The sequence below is a fragment of the Cyanistes caeruleus genome, chromosome Z (assembly GCF_971803275.1).
Source record: "Cyanistes caeruleus chromosome Z, bCyaCae1.hap1.1, whole genome shotgun sequence".
Classification (NCBI taxonomy): domain Eukaryota; kingdom Metazoa; phylum Chordata; class Aves; order Passeriformes; family Paridae; genus Cyanistes; species Cyanistes caeruleus.
This window is the reverse complement of record NC_141732.1, coordinates 71,681,354-71,699,263: the sequence shown is the minus strand read 5'-3', so window position 1 is coordinate 71,699,263 and position 17,910 is coordinate 71,681,354. Positions and strand designations below refer to the sequence as shown.

The window sequence follows — 17,910 nt, the reverse complement described above, 5'->3', positions numbered from 1 at the left end:
GGCACCGCCCCGGCACCGCCTGGGACCGCCCGGGACCTCCCGGCACCGCCTGGGACCGCCCAGGGGCGGGGCCGCGTTTGAACGCGGGGCGGCGGCGGGACCGGCTGGTAACGGGCGGCGTGGGGCTGGGACCGGGACCGGGACCGGGATCGGGATCGGGATCGGGATCGGGATCGGGATCGGGATCGGGATCGGGATCGGGATCGGGGCTGGGACCGGGACCGGGATCGGGACCGGAATCGGGATCGGGATCGGGGCTGGGACCGGGACCGGGATCGGGACCGGAATCGGGATCGGGATCGGGATCGGGACTCGGATCGGGGTCGGGATCGGGATCGGGATCGGGATCGGGACTCGGATCGGGGTCGGGATCGGGATCGGGATCGGGATCGGGACTCGGATCGGGATCGGGATCCGGATCGGGGTCGTGTCCCGTCCTGTCCCTATTTCCACCCGTGGAAAGGTCTTGTGCAGGATGAACCCCTGAGCAGCCCTGCCTGATTTTGGTGGTAGCCCCGCTCTGGGCACAAGGCTCAAGTGCATGACCCATAAAGATCCCTCTGGCTAAATTCGTCCCTGATTCCACCGAGTATTTCCCGAATCCATGTCGCAGTCAGAGAAAAAAAAAATTGTCTAACGTTTAGTTGATGTTGTTCAGCGTGTTCATGGTGGTTTTTTTTTTTTTTGTTTGGTTTGGGTTTTAGGGTTGTTTTTTTTTTTACTAGAAACATTTATTTCTTTAAAACATATTTCACTTTAATAAAAAAAAGCAAACAACAAATCAAAAAAAAACAAACCAAAATGGAACCCTAATAATGAGTAAAATGCTTTGGTTTTGGTCAAGAAAAGCATTCCGTTCAATCCCTCAAGACTTTTAATGGATCTTTTCTCATCTGCTGAAAAGACATAATATTTGGTTATGACTGGTCCAAAATACACTTTTAATACCCGGCAGCACAGGTGAATTGAAGGAAGGCTAGGTGCGTGTTTTACTTCCAGTATTAACTCCTGCAATATTTACTCCTCAGGGTGGCTGAGGACTGGCTGTGGGCTCCAGAGTTCCCCCTTTCCCTTCCTCTTTCTCTTAGCTCACAGTGTGGGATGTGAGGCCATGTGGCCCTTGGAGCTGGCCCACCATGTGTTTACATTCCTGAGACATCAAGAGAGGCTGTGCTGCAATAAGAACAGGACATTATTTTGATGGTACTCCAGAAATTTAGAAATGGTGAAGGGGGTGCTGCATTACGGTGCATTATAAGGTAGTTAACAGTAACAGAGGGTGTTCAGTGGTTTTTGGATGTGAGCTGGGGAGAAGCAAGCTGGAGCAGTTCTGTAGGTGAAGTGTTTTCTAGTGTACCCACAGGCTGCAGACCTGACACAGGTTATATTGTACAATAATAACAGGAGTGTTTGAACTTCTTTATGTGAGCAGTAGATGGTCAAACCTGGTGTAACTTGTTTGTTTTAATTATTGTGTGTTAAAAGAAATTGGTCTGCAGAATGAAAATCTTGACTGCAGTCTACACGGGCTAGAGGTGCGAATGGCAGTGTTTTAGTCCTTTCCTGGTGAGTACTTTGCAACTGCACTTGAATCATGGAGTGGTTTGTGTTGGAAGGGACCTTAAAGACCTTTAAAGACCTTTGCAGCAGAGCAAAGCCCAAGGACACCTTCTGCAGACAGGGAGGTTCAGGGCCCCATCTAGCCTGGCTTTGAACACGTCTGGGGAAGGACTAATGCTAAGCTTAAATTCCCTGGTTAATGCTAAGCTTGGTGTTCCCTGCAGTGCTGCCTCTCCATCCACGCCAGGTCTGCCCTGTTTCACCAAGATGTGGTCTCAGCTAGGTTTGTGGTGCTGTAAGTGAATATGAAGGTAAATCTCTGGAGAAGCTGCTGCTACTGTAAAACACTGCACGTGTGCCTCAGCTCTCTGGACTTTTGGCAGTTCATTGAATGAGTGCTGGTACTAATTTGATGTGAAAATTTTGTTGAGTTTTGTTGAGTTACGTACCTGAAATGTCTCTGGAAGATGGTGTTTGATAAATCTCCTTCTCTATGATGACACATCTTTCTGAATTAATTTATCTTATCCACGTGGGAAACAGAACTTTTCAGAGGCAACTCAGCTTCCAGTGAAACTTCAGACTTGGAGCTGGGCCAAGTGTGCAACTGCTTGCCCTGCCTTTTCCTCAAAAGAACAGTATCTAACTGGTGTTACGCTAAAACATGCCTCTTTCTCTGAGTGTGATAAACAATGTTTTTCTGTGCAACAAAATCATGATACTGTAGCAAAAGAGCAGAGCAAGAGCAAAGCTGGTGTGATTCACAGCAGTTGCTTGCCCTCTTTCACCTCCAGGAGCGCAAAATACTGTCTGAAAATGACAGAGAAAACCGCTTGCTTCTCCAAGGGAAAACAAGCAAGAGTGCTCTCTTCTCTTTCCCTGTGGTAGGGATGAAATCCTGCTATGCTCCCCTCACAAGACAAATATTATGTTTATTTCCTTCTCCTTTCCACCCACAAACTTGCTTGAGTTTAACAAGAATTTCACACAAAGAATGTGGAGGGCAAAGCACAGGAAGCAGTGGTTTGCACGTGGGGTTGTGAACTGAGATTTGCTTACAGCTGTATTTGTCAAGTACCACTCTTGCTTTCACAGCCTGGTCTCTCTAATGGTGTTCCTCTGCTTGATGCAGGGCCCTTGTGCCCATGGAAGGGAATGCAGAAGGAAACTGCTAATAATGGTTGCTGGCAGCTGACTTCCCTTATTTCCTAAGAAGGTGTAGAGTTTTTATCCCAGAATCCTACTCTGCAACATAGGTTGTTCTTTTGTTGTGTGCCCGTCTTGCTTGGCTCTTCAGGATCCTTTGCCTCCCCGTAAGTCAACCCTGTCTCTGCCATGAGTGCCTCATCCCTGCCATTTGTGGTTGGAGCAAACACTGTGGAAGATCAGCGGGCTCGCTGGGAGAGAAAGCGCAGCAGGACAGCCAAGGAGCTGCTGGAAACTGAATACAAATACCTCGAGCAGCTGGATTTGGTGCTCACAGTGAGTATTTCTGCCCCTTCTGATATGTGGGTGTCTGCAGACAGCACATACTTATTTGTGTTGTCATAGGGAAGGGTCAAGAGCAAGACTGTGGTACATCCCTAATGCCTGGGACACTCGCTGTGGCTGAAAGGGTTTTTTTCTTTTTCTCTTTTACCTCCTCTGTAATATTCAATACCTTATGGGTTTGGCTTTTTTGCCTTATTCTGTACACAGACATAAATCTTTTCAGTTTTAATTGAATAGTGGGCTTGCTCTAAGATGCCTGAGATGCAGGGACACAGACAAGAAAAACATTATGGACAAGATGGTGTAAAACAGATGCATTGGAGGATACTGGGTGCTGTAGTTCTGTTCCATGTGTTTAGAGCTATTGTCAAAGCTTACATCTGATGGTGGATATCTTAGGTAGACAGTCACAATATTCGATATCTTTCCAAGCCAAAGAGTGTTCAGACTGCAGCTTCTGGCTTCTGCTGTGTGCCACAAGTTGCCTTTGAATAACCTCAGGAGTTAATAACCTTTGCAGCCTTCCAGTACTTAAAGGGGGCTTATAAAGAAGAAAGAGAGTGACTCTTTATACAGGCACATAGTGATAGGACAAGGAGGAATAGTTTTAATCTGAAAGACAGTAGGTTTAGATTAGTTGTTAGGAAGAATTAATTTTCTGTAAGGGTTGTGAGGCACTGGCACAGATGGCCCAGAGAAATTGTGGATGCCCTATCCCTGGAAGTGACTGGCCAGGTTGGGTAGGGCTTGGAAGGTGACCAGGCTGGAACTAAATGGTCTTTAGGATCCTTTGCAATCCAAACCATTCAGAGATTCTGTGATGATTTGTGAATGCTACCAGTACGATTGTTTGTTGTTTTTTTTTTTTGTTTCATTCTTAGTACTTTGTGACAATTTTAAAGGCCAAAGGAACACTGAAACCTGCTGTGTTGGAAACTATATTTGGACCCCTGGAGTCCTTATATTCAGCAAGCCAGTAAGTGGACACAGGATGCAATTCCTGTAATTATACTGGGAGGACTCTGTGTTGACGAGAAAGATTTGCGGAAATAAGGCTAACACCTTGTAAAACAGGCATTCACTCCTAGCACTTCTAGCCTTGGTGGCATTTGGAGCTGTCCACAGGAAACTCCTGATCTGTATCACATATTGGGGTACCCAATTACTGGACAGTGGCTTAAGCTCAATAAGTCTGCTCCACAATGTGTTCTGTGGCTTAGTCTCTGACCTCCAAGCACAAATTTGGCATAGAAACTGGATTTGAGGTGGAGAATGGTAAAGGCAGATCAGCAAAGGAATTAATCAGAAGGAGCTGTGAAAACACCATCAGTAATGTATCCCTCACAAGCTATCTTTGCTCCTTGTGCAGTGTTCTGTCACTTCACCTGGAGAAAGGGAATTTGGGAGCAGGACTGGAAAATTTTTGTCAGAGTCTGGATCTTTATGGCCACTATGCTGAGAATTTGGAGCAGACCAATAAAACCTTGAAGGTAAATATCTACTTTAGACTTCATATGGTTTATCTTTTTCCATTCTGTTAAACTGCCACATCATTTGTCTTCTGTTTCTGGAGATAAGTGTTCTAACTTTTTCTGGGCTGATGAAATTCAGGCTTTTTTCCACAATAAAATGGTGAAAACTTCTCTACTTACTTAGAGCTTCAAATTTCTGATGCTTTTTTCAGGTGTTTGTGTATGTATATACATATGGTGAGGCACTGCTTTCTCAGACTTCTTTATTTACTCCCACTCCTTCCTAAATGGCAAGTCTAGAGAGTTTCCAGGATACAGTGATCTCTTTCTAGGAATTTTCATGCCTTCTGGTCTTTCCCACTACCACCAACGGTATCCTAGCAGTGGGATTTCCTTTTCCTTCATATTTTTTTTTCCTGTGTTGAAGACTATTTTTCCTTCCCACTTATATCTTGAAATACAACCTGTTTTCAAGAAATTTCAGCAGAATATATATTTATTCTGAGGTCCTGACGGCTGTATCTGGAATTTAAACCACTCAACTCACAGTTTTGTCTGTGCTTGTTCCCAGATGTAGAATGTGCTGGGGTGTTTCCCTCCTCTTGTCTTTGCATGCATGTATTTATGCTTTTGATTTTCCAAGAGAAAAAGCCATTATGGATACTTGTCTTAAGGTGATGGGAGGGCAGATCTGCACTGCTTTTTCTTGAAAGGCATGGCAAAAAAGCCACAAGTGCACTCCTTGTGTTCCTAACAAGGCCAAGCTTCTCTTTTTCTTTAATTGGGGTGGGAGATATCACTTCCATTACCTACTGGAATGTATGGTTAGGAGAAAGGGAATGGCTTGCCTATAGCCATAAAAGAAGTGGACAGGAGTCCTAAACTCTAAGGTGAAGTGTTCCAAGCTCTGGTGCAGACTAGGGCATTTTCTTCAGACATTTTTTCTGCAGTCTTAAGGGTATATCCCTTTTTTGTTGCACACAGGAGCAAGTGAGGAAAAATAAGTCATTCCGGCGGTTTAAGAAACTCCAGGAGACTCGACCTCAGTTTCAAGGGAGGGTGCTAGAGGATCTGCTTTGTTTGCCCCTGCAGAGGCTGCACCAGTAAGTAAACAACTGTGAATCTTCAAGGGATTAGCATAAGAAGGGAAAAGGGAATGTAACACTTTCTTTGTTGCTATGAAAGTTGCCTATTGTGTCCCAAAATCAGAGCATAGAGACAGCAGTGAGACAGTGTGAGGATGTGCCTGTAAAGTGGAATCAGTGTACACGGATGGGAGATGATGCAGGAAGGTATTTGTGTTTAGAACTGGCTCCTTCCTCTAGCTCTTGGGTTGAACTGGAGGCTTTCTGCTATCTCAGTAAGCTACTGAAGTTTGGCCCTGAAGCTGGCTGAAATGCTGCAGAAATTATGGTCTCTGCCAGTGATGCTTTTGCTCCATTTTTATGCAGATACAGTCCTGGAGCATTGTGACTCCTGTAGATGGGTGTTTTTGGAGAGAAATTAGATTAATGAACACAGGAGAGCTTCTCTTTCCTCTCTGGTTATCAGGGCTGTATGCTTTCCTCAGATTTGATGACTATCACATTTGTCTGAGCCTGGACAGATCCACTCAGAATCACTGCATATCCCTCTTGAAGCACCATGCCTTCCACTTTTCAAGAAATGTTTCGGCAACATCATTGGAACATGTGTGATTTTTAGGGTTGTCCTAAAAATGCAGAGGCATGAATTGGATTTAATGATCCTTGTGGATGCCTTCTAGCTCAGGATATTCTATGATCATCTCCCCTTTGAAGGTGCAAACTGTGTGCTTTGATGCACTCAAGGGCAGCCCTTTCTTGGGGAAGGTATGGGTAATAAAGCTGTTTTTCTGGGAACCCAAATTCTGCTGCTAACAGTAGCTGTTTTTCAATTTAAAGCAAATTTGAGAGATTGCACACCTAATTTCACTGAAAATAACTTGGAGAGATCATACCACAGTCTTTCATGTAACTTTTTGTAATGTTTTTAATCAGCTTGGCAGAAGCACATATTAAGCTGATTGGTGGGTTTTTATTGTAATTCTTTGGATACTTTTAAATTTGCAAAACAGCAGTCTATCTGTTGCTATCCACCTATTTGGAAAAATAGTCTTTTTGATAGTCTAATTTTTTTCATTAATCACCTCTATCATATTCAAATTTCTCTAAAACTCTGTTAACATATGCACTAGATCATATGAATTCTGCCAGTTTGTGAATCTGTTAAGTTCCTTCTGTTTGACTTTACTGGAAGAAAGCATTTGGAAAGATCTTATCCTCTCCAGTAAAGACTGGAAAGGAGAAAAAAAAAAAAGAAGGCGTGTCCTAGTTGTTATAGAAATGTTTTTATTTTCTTGTGTGGGCAGGAAATATGGTATGAATGCCACCATTCATATACTATTAAACATAGATAGTTCAAAGAGAAACTTTTTGCATATTGAAGGCTTGTTTATCTGAATTCTGAGAGAGCCTCATGATCTTAAGTGATTTGTGAGTCTGTTTCTACTGGATCCCCAGGAAAAGCCAAAGGTTTGCAGATGTACAAAATACTTGGATTATTTTATTTGAGACATTTGATGATAAAATGAATGTGAATGAAGTGTGACCAAAACTGCTTGGTTAGGTTTACTCTGTCTCTTGGCTGAGTGTTGTTCACCATGCTGTTGCTAACAGGAGGTGCTGCTGCTTTTCCTGCTATCTTGTGAATTAAACCTGCTCTCTCCACCTCAGGTACAAGCATTTCTTCAGAGACCTGCTGGAGAACACCAGCCCAGACACTGCTGACTACCAGAAACTTGCAAGTATGATTCCACCTGTAAATGCTGACTCTTTGATCACTGATACCCTCCTTACTAAGAATATTTTGACTCACATACTGCCTGCTTCCAAAGGAAAATCCTCTCTCTCTGGGGTTCTAGTGGATTACTATTTTCCTTCTCCATCTTGATCAAGATGTCCCTGAGAACATGTTATGAATAAAAATATGGAATAACTGCCAATAATAATAATAATAATAATAATAATAATAATAATAATAATAATAATAATAATAGTAATAATATAATGGACTACTAGTTCGGTTGGAGAAATGGCAGCTCTGTGTTTTTTTAAACTCTGCTGCTTGTGAGGCACTTGAATGGTAGCTCATGGAGTTTGTTGATACCCCATTCCTGGAAGAGTTCAAGGCCAGGCTATGGTCCTGAGCAATGTGATATATTTGAAAGTGTCCCTGCCCATGGCAGGCAGGTTAGAAAATGGTGATCTTTAAGGTCCCTTCCAACCCAAACTATTCTCTGACTCTCTTGGTCAGGTGCCTTAATTTCCTAGGATAATTAGTGTCCTTCATGCCATATCCAGTCACTAGAGGTGTCCCCCAGGGCTCAGGGTCAGTCCTGTTTAATATCTTTATTGATAAGCTGGATGAGGGAATCAAGAGCAGCCTCAGCCAGTTCACAGATGGCACCAAGCTGTGTGGGAGTGCTGATCCTCTGGAAGGCAGGAAGGCTCTGCAGAGGGATCTGCACAGGCTGGATCCATGGGCTGAGGCCAGTTGTGTGAGGCTCAACCAGGCCAAGTGCTGGGTCCTGCCCTTGGGTCACAGGAGCTCCCTGCAGCTCCAGGCTGGGACAGAGTGGCTGGAAAGCTGCTGGGAGGAAAAGGCCCTGGGGGTGCTGGTCAACAGTGGCTGAACATGAGCCAGTGTGTGCCCAGGTGGCCAAGAAGGCCAAGGACATCCTGAATGTATCAGCAATGATGGGCCCAGCAGGACCAGGGAAGAGCTTGTTCCTCTGTGCACTAGTGAGACCACACATCAAATCCCAGTTTTGAGCCCTTCACTGCAGGAGAGACACTGAGGTTGCTTGAGCAAGTCCAGAGAAGGGCAGTGGAGCTGGGGAAAGGTCTGGAGCACAAGTCCTGTGTGTTGGGACTGAGGGAGCTGGGGGTGTTTAGTCTGGAGAAAAGGGGAGACCTGATCACTCTCTAGAAGTACTTGAAAGGAGGTTTGTGACCAGTTGGGGATTGGCCTCCTGTCCCAGGTAACAAGCAACAGGACAAGAAGAAATGGCCTCCAGCTGTGCCGGGTGAAGTTCAGGATGGACACTGGGAGGCATTTCTTCATGGAAAGGGTTGTTAAACACTGGAATGGACTGGCCAGGGAAGTGGTAGAGTTACCATCCCTGAAAATGTTCAAGAAATGACACTCAATGCCATGGTCTACTTGACCATCACCTTTCATTGACAAGGTGGTGTTCAGTCCTAGGTTGAACTCAGTGATCTGAGTCGTCTTTTCCAATCTAAATTATTCTGTGTTTTTTACAAGCAGTTAACACCACTTGTAAGGCATTTTCCTGTTTTTGCTTCCAAATTCAGGAAATTATTCTTCTCTCTGATGTTTCATTGGCAAATGTTTTCTAGAACTGCAGAACTGTTGGAAAGAGGCCTCTGAAAGGGATCAAGTTCAATCTTTCACAGAAATTCCTGAATAACGCTGTTGTTGATACTTGATTTAAAACTTTTCTTCTTAATTTCATATTGTATTTTCTTAGGAAGATGTATGAGGTGAAATACACATTCATTTGTGGTAACTTTAGAGCATGCTGCTATAATTTCAGAGACGGTGAAATCTGTTTGTGAGGTATCTCACTGGGTCCAAGACGTCTTTGATAAGAGAGAGAATTCCTTGCAGCTACTTCGGGTTCAAAAATTGCTTAAAGGACAAAAGACTCAGGTTTTGACTCCAGGTGGGTCTTACTGACAGCTCTGTTTTTCATCTGCCATGATGAGACACATGGACATATGTTCTCCTTCATTTCTGACTCAACTCAAATTAACCAGTTTCCTCTTCTTCCTAAATTCCACAGATAGGTGGTAAAGAAATATGACTACTAATTCAAGCACTTTTCTTTTTTTTTTTTTTAAAGAATTTTTGAGTAAGGCTAAGCAACAGCTTAGTTGCCTGACATTCAGATAGAAGAAGCTCATGACATGTGGTTAGAAAGTTAGGAACCCAAGAAGATCAGGAGTGTAAGTCTGGGGTGGGAATGAAAGAGACAGTAAATTCTTTGGCAGAGTGTAAGTATGTTATTATCCCTACTCCATTGCAGGAACCATAGATTCCTGAGTGTCAAGGGCACAAGAATTGTGTTGTTTTTAAGCTACAAGATTAATGGCATTCTGCTCACACCCTTCATATGAAGAATTTTCTTTTACCTGCATGGTTAAATTTCTGAGCCAGAAATCACTGCATTTGTGTTGATAGCTGAGATAGATAAAGCATGTAAGAACATTTAAATGGATTGCAGGTCTCTTATGTGACTGGGTGCTCTCCATGCCCAGACCACATTCTGAGCTATGTATGAAATATTGTGAGAAATGTGCCCAGTCGGGGCAATTATGAAAGGGTACATTTCACCTGTAGCCTCACTCAACTCTGCTGTTGCAGAGCTTGTACAGGTACAGTGCTGCAGCTGGAGAAGATTGTTAAAGTCACTGTATGTGAAGGTCTCTAAGACAAGAACCTAGAGGTACCTGTGAATGTGGTTGTAATTCACACATGTGGATTTTTGGATGAAAAAAACTTTCCCTGCTGCAATGGGAAAAGGCTCAGAGGGGTAAAACTCAGCCTGTGGGCTGAGATAAAGGCAGTTTAATAAGTAAAGCAAAAGCTGTTCATGCAAGCAAAGCCATGTAAGGAATTAATCCACCACTTGCCATGGGCAGGCAAGTGTTCAGCTGTTCCAAGGAAAGGGCTCTGCCACACATTGTGGTTACCTGGCAAGACAAAAGCCATCACTTTAAAACTCCCCCCTTTCCTTCTTCTTTCCCCAGCATAACAGGCTGAACATGATGTCATATGATATAGAATGTCCCTTTGGGGATTTTGGATCAGCTGTCCCAGCTGTGACCCTTCCCACATTCATGTGCACTCCCAGTCTCTTCACTTGTGGCCTGAGGAGCTGAAAAGACCTTGTTACTGAGCAGTGCTTACACAGCAATAAACAAAAGATCCCTGTGTTGTCCATGGTGTTTTCAGTGCAAATCCAAAACAACCACATACCAGCTACTACAGGAAAAATTAACTCTATCCTAGCCAAACCAGCACAGGTAGAACATAGATTACTTATCAGAGGTTCTTCTCAAATCAGCCAACTGGCAAATTAATTTACAATTCTCTTTCCTGGTCTTAGAATCCTTTTAGTGCTGCTAGGTGAAAGGGAGCTAACACAAGAATGCTCTGTTTATACTGAGCAGAAGCATGTGTGAGGGTGCCTGGGCACACTTGGGGTAGTGTGTAAGTAAAAAGGTAAATCAGTTATCATGATTAATGTTAGAACTAACATTAGAACTAATAAGGTAACACCATAAAAACAAGAAAACAAACACCCCAAAACAGTATAACTAGATTGGGGATGGCCATTGTTTGAAAGTGTTTGGTCCACTGATTATTTTTGGTCTCTGAAAATTCTGAGACGTAGGAGGATGAGTGCTGAGGGTCTGTAAAGGCATTTCCATTATCTAGGACAGAGAATTCCTCTAGTCATGTTTTCCATTGGCTGGAGTTACATAGTTGTCATGGAATATGAGAAGCAGAAATGTAAGAGGCAGCTGGGGCTTCCTAATTTTTTTGGGCCAGCTTTCCGGAAACAAGATAGCTTTTGCAGGACAGTTAAGATTGTGTCCTCTTGCCAGAAGGGAACAGGAGAGAAAACAAAATGCTGTAGATTCATAACAAAGGGGAGTATTGGAGATGGGTATCTCACATTTGCCAGTGTCTCTGAGATGTCCTGCTCCCAGTGAGGAGACCCTGCTTTTCTTGCTGCCTTCCATATTCAGGACAAACATTGTGTCAGCCAGAACTGCCTCCTTAACTGAGCACATTGTTCTGTAAATCCAGAGCTTCCCCAGGGATATTTTCTTGCCCTTCTTTCACAGCAATTTCCTAGAACTTGTACAGCTGGGAAGTCTGGATATGGATCTATATTCCAAGACTTCCAGTCCAGCCTGGGTCAGATTGTATGCCTGTGAGTGTGATCACAGCATAGCCTGAGGGAAACAGCTCCCAGCCTAGCCCCATGCTTCTGACACCTTCCTCCCATTTGTTTTTTTTTAGACCTGGATTGATTCCTGCACCTCACCCTTCTTTTCCTCAGTTTCTTATTCAGATCAGAGGAGTGGTTCCAGTGGAATAAGCTAAGCAGGAATTCATTTGCTCCTTTGTTTAGTGACTAGCATTCTAATAAGACACATAATAAGAGATAATGAAATAACACAAAATGAAAACAACACTATATTTTTTCTCTAAAAAGTACTTAATAGCTCATGCTGAAGCTAAGGCATGAAAGAATGGCTGAATTCCCTGGCAGATGTTTCCTAAACAAGATCAGGTGGCAACACCTTGTTATGGCTTTACATTTTTATAAATAATCTTACTGGCAGATGTCCTCATAATTCCCATGATTTGATGGCTATCTTCCATGATAATCCTAGTAAGAAGTCCTGCTTTAATTATTTAATTATTTAATTATTAATTTTTTAAAAATTGCTGCTTACATCTAGGCTTATTGAATTGTTTTTATTGTTTTCCTCCTGCTTTCTTTTCCTCTTGCTTTATGACAATTAATTTCACAGGTGGATGACACTGGACTCTGTTCTGCAAGAGGGGTTGATAAAGTTACCTATTCAGACCTTCCCTGTTTTCTATCTCCTTTCATGCCTTCTCTTTAGAACAGTAATCTGTAATCTCTTGGCTACTGTAGGTCTATATATAGTTAGATGACCTGTGAAATATGGGATTTTTTTGGTTTTTTTGGGGGGGAGGTTTTTTGAGTTTATTTATTTAATTAGCACACACAAAACAAGGAAAAAATGATAAGTTTTCCAAGTGAAAGCTTAGCTTCCGTTATACCACTAATGACAAACAACTGGGCAACACAATTTAAGATAGTTCATGTTGTGTTTTCTGAAGGCTTATGTTAATTTAAAGGTATGCATACCGTTCTCAAACCGTGTTTTTGTTCTGATCACTTTAAACAGCCTTGCATATGATAAGATACTCTTAATTAACATAGCAGATTTGTAACAACTTCAGCTGCTCCTCATATTAAACGTTTTGGGCTGGTTACTGCTTCTGCACGGGTGTTTATCCTTGCTGGTGGGCTGGACCCAGCTGGCATCCAGTGCCTTCTAGCGGCTGGAATCATGCAGAACACGGCAACCTACAAGGGCGGCTCACCCTGTATTCCTGTTTGTCTCACTACATCCTTTATTCCTGCCTGCCCTTTCTCAGATCTCACAGCTGTCTCTGTTTCCCCGGCATGCCCAGGGCGCTGGTATATCCGGGAAGGATGGCTTTTGGTGGTGCCTTCAAAGGGAGAAGAACTGAAGCGCAGGATGTTCTTCCTATTCTCTGACATCCTCATTGCAGCGAAGCCCTGCCACCCACTGCACCCACTGAACTCCAACAAACTGTCCTGCCAGGCTGTCTACCCGCTCCAGCAGTGCTCCGTGGATAAAGTGTTTGGCCACACATGGAGCCAGGGAGGGCTCCTCAGCGTAAGTCTTCCCACCTGTGGCAGGCAGAAGTGCCAGCGGAGACAGACATGGAAGCAGGTCTGACAGCTGTCTCAGCAGCAGTGAGACCGAGGTGATGACAGTGGTGACAAAATTAAGTGAGCAAGTCTGAGTTAGGACAACTCTTCTAGAGTGATGCAGGTACTTTTCCTTTCATGGCATGGAGTCTCCTGCACACACTGGAGTTACAGGCTGCTGGTTACTTCACTTAGCTCAGGTAAGGAGGCTCCACTAGGACTCTGATATGCCCTTGGCAGAGCCACAGGTTAGGGAGCAGTCCCACACTCACATGACAAAGAATACATAGCATTACATTGACTACAGACTGAGCACGTAAGAAAACAGAGAATGAAAAAGATATAGATGTTATTACAACAGATGCTGTGCATCTAACTCCCTGAGGGCTGCAGATACCTTCAAAGGGAGGAAAGTTCTGTAATGGGTTCAAGGTTAGTTCTTCCAAGATTGCAGCTGGAGCTGTGTTAGCTCTTTAATGGTGAGCTGTGCCAAAGAACTCTTCAAGCAAGCTGCAACCTGTAGATGATGGTAGTGGAAGGACCCCTAGGGACAGCTTGGCATACGGTAGAAAACTGGCTGAAGAGCTGCTGAGAATTCTAATTGCTCACCTCCAAACAGGTCAGAACGAACTGTCAACTATGACTGGAAGCAACAGACAAGACTGGCACTTACTCTGTACTGTACAGCCTCTGGCTCTACTCCATATTAAGGCTAAATTTTTTCTATCTGGAAAGGAAAAGGGTGAAAATCAGCATGCAGGACTGAATTCAGTGGTGATGATTTTCCTTTTACTGCAATTGCTGCCTTGGCAAGGAATGCCACAGATTGTGTTTGTCTTTTAGCTTTCCTTTCCACACAAGACACTGCTGTTGATGTCCAGCAACCAAGAAGAGATCAATGACTGGTACCGGAGTCTCACCGCTGCAGTCAGGTAGGCATCCATGTTCCAGAGGTGGGAGACAATAGGACATAGAAGTGACGATTGGAGCTGTGTGTGGTTTTAAAGGCGATGGGCGAGGCCAGGACACAAGGGAATAATAAGGACAGATTTCCCATATTAACTGTGAATTTCCCATTTTCCTCTACAGGCAGCTGAAAGCCTGACTCTCCCGAGTACAAGACAGACTGGCAGGACAACCACCCTTAAGACAGAAGCTTCCACTATTTTATAAAATGTTCAGGGACATAGAGTAGCACTGAATTGAAAAGGACTACACACTGTTTGTGATGATGAATGCTTTGTTAGCTGCACTAATGTTCATACAGATACTGCCAAAAATGCATTTGTATGTAAAAAAAAAAAACAACCTGTATCAAGGATTTTCCCCAATTTAGCTTAGAAGCTTTTAGATTTTTTGTACTTTAGTAAACTAAGATTATTAACTTAAGGTCAAACAAAGGAGAGTATGACTTGTTTTCCCTCATTAAATGCTTTGTTAAAGGTATTTTTGTATTTTATTAAAGCTTTAGTGTGGAAATTTAGTAATGTGGAAGCTGTGCAGCAGTTTGGTTCAGAAAACCAATTTGAGTATGGTAAACTCCAAAGAGAACCATTTCAAGGTTCTTAGAAACAAAGTTGGTCGGAACACTGACCTTGTATAGCAGTTTGACTGTTTTTTTCTTCTTCCTTAAGCAGTACCACCCATCTTTAATTTCTCACTGGCGTTTATTAAAATAGAACTGGTACTGTGTGAGGCAAGTGTCTTGAAGAGAGAATACATAATGGGGCTTGTCTTTCCATACAATTAGCTTGCTACACAGGGCCACTTATTTAAATCTCTTAGGTTTGTGAAACTTGGGAGGAAGAAATGCAACAAGGTTTTGGAAGCCACACTGGTTCCACTGTATTTTGCCAAGAAGGGTTGGGCCAAGTCCTTTCCAACTGGGTATCCTATCCTGGGATTTCGTGTTTGGGTTGGTTTTGGAGTTTTTACAAAGTTACAGTAGGACTTTCAAGTACTAGCTATGCCCCAAATTAAAGACTAACAATTTAGGATTCTTATTGCTCAGTAGTTGTATCACTCTGAAAAAGTTTTGGTATTCCCCCTTTTAACAGAGTAATACAGAGATGTCTTGCAATCCTGCCTCTCAAGGTGCCTCTGACTTGCACCTGTGTTACTACCCTATAGTAAGACAAGCTTCTTTGGTTGTCTCTTTATAGAACTTAGTGTTACCATCCTATTGCATTCAGTCCTTTTTAAACAGCATAAGTATCTTATTTCTCACCAAATTTCCCACCCTGAAATGCTGAACACTGGCTCCTAGAACACACTGTTAGCAAACCCAATTTTCTGGAACTACTAACTTATAAGCAGAGGAATTATGCTGAGTCAGGGGAAGTTTATGTAGGCCATTAGCAGGAGTTTCTTCATAGAAAAGGTGAATAGACATGAATTAGCTGTCCAGGAGGTGGTGGAGTCACAGTCCCTGGAGGTGTTAAAAGACTGGATGTGGCACTTAGTGCCACTGTCTGGTTGATGCAGTGGTGTTTGGTCACAGGTTGGATTTGATTACTTCAGAGGTCTTTTCTGACCTAAATGATTTTCTGAATACAATTCAAATACAAACAAACTGACTTTCTGAACAAAGTTTATTTACACAGAAAATATCAACCATCAGGGCTCCTAGCCTGATTTCCTTTTCCTGCTGAGTCTCTAGTTACTGGAAGTAAACTCAGCCCTCGCCGTGGCGACTTCCCTCACCCTCCGGCCCTCCTGCCACACCTTCCCTCCCCGAGCCCCTGGACAGCAGCCGGGGCTGGTGCGTGGGCAGCTCCCCCGGAGCCGGCTCAGGGCAGGGGGGGACCCTAGACGGGGGTGCCCCGGGAGGCGGCCGCCCGCTGCGCGTCCTGCCGGTAGCCCTTGAGCAGCTGGTTCAGCAGCGTCTTGTCGGAGGCGCGGCGCGGGCGGACGAGCGGCGGCAGCGGGTTCCCCTTCAGCTCGATCACCGCCATCTTAGCGCGGTCCAGCCCGTCCCGGTTGGGGATCTGCAGCAGGCGCGTGTAGCTGCCGGGGTGCGGCTGGAAGCGGGGCGCCAGCACCTTGAACAGCTTGTGGATGAGGTCCTTCTCCTGCGGAGCGGCACGCTCAGCCCCGGCACCGCGGCGGGCCGGAACGCGTGTGGGGCTGGGGAGTACTTACGGTCAGCCAGAAATCCGCCATGCGCATGGCGCGCTCGTCCTTGTCCCCCCGCTTGGCGTAGTCGATGAGCTGCGGGGAGGAAGGAGGCGGCGGGTGAGGAAAGAAGCGGCGGGTGAGGAAGGAGGCGGTGGGTCAGGGTGCCTCGACCGCCCGCCGCCCCCGGGCCCGGCCCAACCCGGTGCCGCCGCTCACCCGCTCGGCGTAGCCGCGCATCTCGTCGGCCCGCGCCCAGGGCGTCTCGATGCGCTCATGGCGCACCAGCGCTGTCACCAGGTTCCGCAGCAGGTCCAGGCGCGACCGCGGGCCGAGCCCGAGCCGCCGGTAGACGCGGCCATGCGAGATGGCGGCCGCCACCGACAGCCGCATCCCGCCGATCCAGCGGCCGCCGGCGGCTCCCGGCAGCCCCCGCGCGCCGCGCAGCACGCCGGGAACTGTAGTCCCAGCCACAAAACCCCGCAGCCCCGGGACGCGTCAGGGTGGAAAGGCAGCAGGGCGGGACACCTGGGCCAGCCTCCCTCCTCCAACAGGGGCCTGGAGCATACGGCACAGGAATGCGTTCATGCAGCTCCTGAGTACCTCGGATGAGGGACACCCCGCAGCCTCTCCGGGAAATCTGTCCCCGTACTCGGTCACCCGAACTGGCTAACAAGTTCTTCCTCCTGCCCAAGGGGAGCTTCCTGTGCTCCAATTTCTGCTCGCTGTCTCCTGTCCTACTGCTCTGCACCGCTGAGCAGAGCCTGGCCCGTGGTCTGACCCTTCCCTGCAGACACTGACAGACACTGCTGAGGTCCCCTCAGTCGGTCTCCTCTGGAACATGCTTGCGCAGCCTTTTCTCATAAGAGATATTCCAGCCCCTGAATTACTTTTGCCACTCTCCCCTGCACCCGCTCCAGGAGCTCCACGTCTCTCTTGCGCTCAGGAGCCCAAAACTGGACACAGCGCTCCATGCTGAGGAGAGGGACACCTTCCTCACCCTGCCAGCACTGCTCTTCTGCAGAGCTCGGCCTCAGCCGCCGACAGGCACAGGGACAGGCACAGGCACAGGGACAGGCACAGGGACAGGGACAGGCACAGGGACAGGGACAGGGACAGGCACAGGGACAGGGACAGGGACAGGCACATGGACAGGGACAGGGACAGGCACAGGGACAGGGACAGGGACAGGCACAGGGACAGGGACAAGGACAGGCACAAGGACAGGGATAGGGACAGGGACAGGGACAGGCACAGGCACAGGGACAGGCACAGGCACAGGGACAGGCACAGGGACAGGGACAGGCACAGGCACAGGCACAGGGACAGGGACAGGGACAGGCACAGGCACAAGGACAGGGACAGGGACAAGGACAGGCACAGGGACAGGGACAGGCACAGGGACAAGGACAGGGACAGGCACAAGGACAGGGACAGGGACAAGGACAGGGACAGGGACAGGCACAGGGACAGGCACAGGCACAGGGACAGGCACAGGGACAGGCACAGGGACAGGGACAGGCACAGGGACAAGGACAGGGACAGGCACAAGGACAGGGACAGGGACAGGGACAAGGACAGGGACAGTCCAGGCGGAGCGGGGAGATGCGTGCGGGCGCAAAGGAGCCGGTGTCCCGGAGGTCCTGTAATTCCTGTTAATTC

General features: G+C 46.0%; 2 protein-coding genes across 13 annotated transcripts; one reads left to right on the top strand and one right to left on the bottom strand.

The window, feature by feature from the left end:
• Positions 1 to 47: 47 nt before the first annotated feature.
• ARHGEF39 (Rho guanine nucleotide exchange factor 39) lies at positions 48 to 14,580 on the top strand. Of its 12 annotated transcripts, none has more exons than XR_015281235.1 (12): positions 61 to 107; positions 1,486 to 1,566; positions 1,785 to 1,871; positions 2,858 to 3,042; positions 3,933 to 4,027; positions 4,421 to 4,541; positions 5,508 to 5,626; positions 7,277 to 7,347; positions 9,160 to 9,288; positions 12,870 to 13,334; positions 13,978 to 14,066; positions 14,224 to 14,580. XR_015281235.1 is itself a non-coding variant. In XM_086870124.1 (12 exons), the coding sequence occupies exons 4-12, from the start codon at positions 2,896 to 2,898 to the stop codon at positions 14,237 to 14,239; spliced, it is 1,017 nt and encodes a 338-aa protein (XP_086726250.1). In that variant the 5' UTR covers positions 61 to 107; positions 1,486 to 1,566; positions 1,785 to 1,871; positions 2,858 to 2,895; the 3' UTR covers positions 14,240 to 14,580. The 12 variants fall into 12 exon arrangements, 8 of the variants coding, with proteins under 8 accessions (XP_086726248.1, XP_086726247.1, XP_086726249.1 ...); XM_086870124.1 differs by having other exon boundaries at positions 12,870 to 13,099; XM_086870122.1 differs by lacking the exon at positions 1,486 to 1,566 and having other exon boundaries at positions 48 to 107; positions 12,870 to 13,099.
• Positions 14,581 to 15,707: 1,127 nt separating this feature from the next.
• MRPL17 (mitochondrial ribosomal protein L17) lies at positions 15,708 to 17,084 on the bottom strand. The gene is made up of 3 exons (XM_086870130.1): positions 16,468 to 17,084; positions 16,276 to 16,344; positions 15,708 to 16,205 (listed from the first exon to the last, which is right to left on the bottom strand). Exons 1-3 carry the CDS (start codon positions 16,639 to 16,641, stop codon positions 15,942 to 15,944), a joined length of 507 nt encoding a protein of 168 aa, XP_086726256.1. The 5' UTR covers positions 16,642 to 17,084; the 3' UTR covers positions 15,708 to 15,941.
• Between the last annotated feature and the right edge of the window lie 826 nt (positions 17,085 to 17,910).

What these genes read in the sequence shown, in the direction of transcription:
- ARHGEF39 (XM_086870122.1), top strand. Translation starts at nt 2,896, where the DNA reads ATGAGTGCCTCATCCCTGCCATTTGTGGTTGGAGCAAACACTGTGGAA. An exon ending in AGACCAATAAAACCTTGAAG is followed by an intron (nt 4,542 to 5,507) that starts GTAAATATCTAC and finishes TGTTGCACACAG; the next exon opens with GAGCAAGTGAGGAAAAATAA. An exon ending in GCCAGGGAGGGCTCCTCAGC is followed by an intron (nt 13,100 to 13,977) that starts GTAAGTCTTCCC and finishes TTTGTCTTTTAG; the next exon opens with CTTTCCTTTCCACACAAGAC.
- MRPL17 (XM_086870130.1), bottom strand. Translation starts at nt 16,641, where the DNA reads ATGCGGCTGTCGGTGGCGGCCGCCATCTCGCATGGCCGCGTCTACCGG. An exon ending in TGCGCGGCTACGCCGAGCGG is followed by an intron (nt 16,345 to 16,467) that starts GTGAGCGGCGGC and finishes TCCTCCCCGCAG; the next exon opens with CTCATCGACTACGCCAAGCG. An exon ending in TGGCGGATTTCTGGCTGACC is followed by an intron (nt 16,206 to 16,275) that starts GTAAGTACTCCC and finishes GCCGCTCCGCAG; the next exon opens with GAGAAGGACCTCATCCACAA.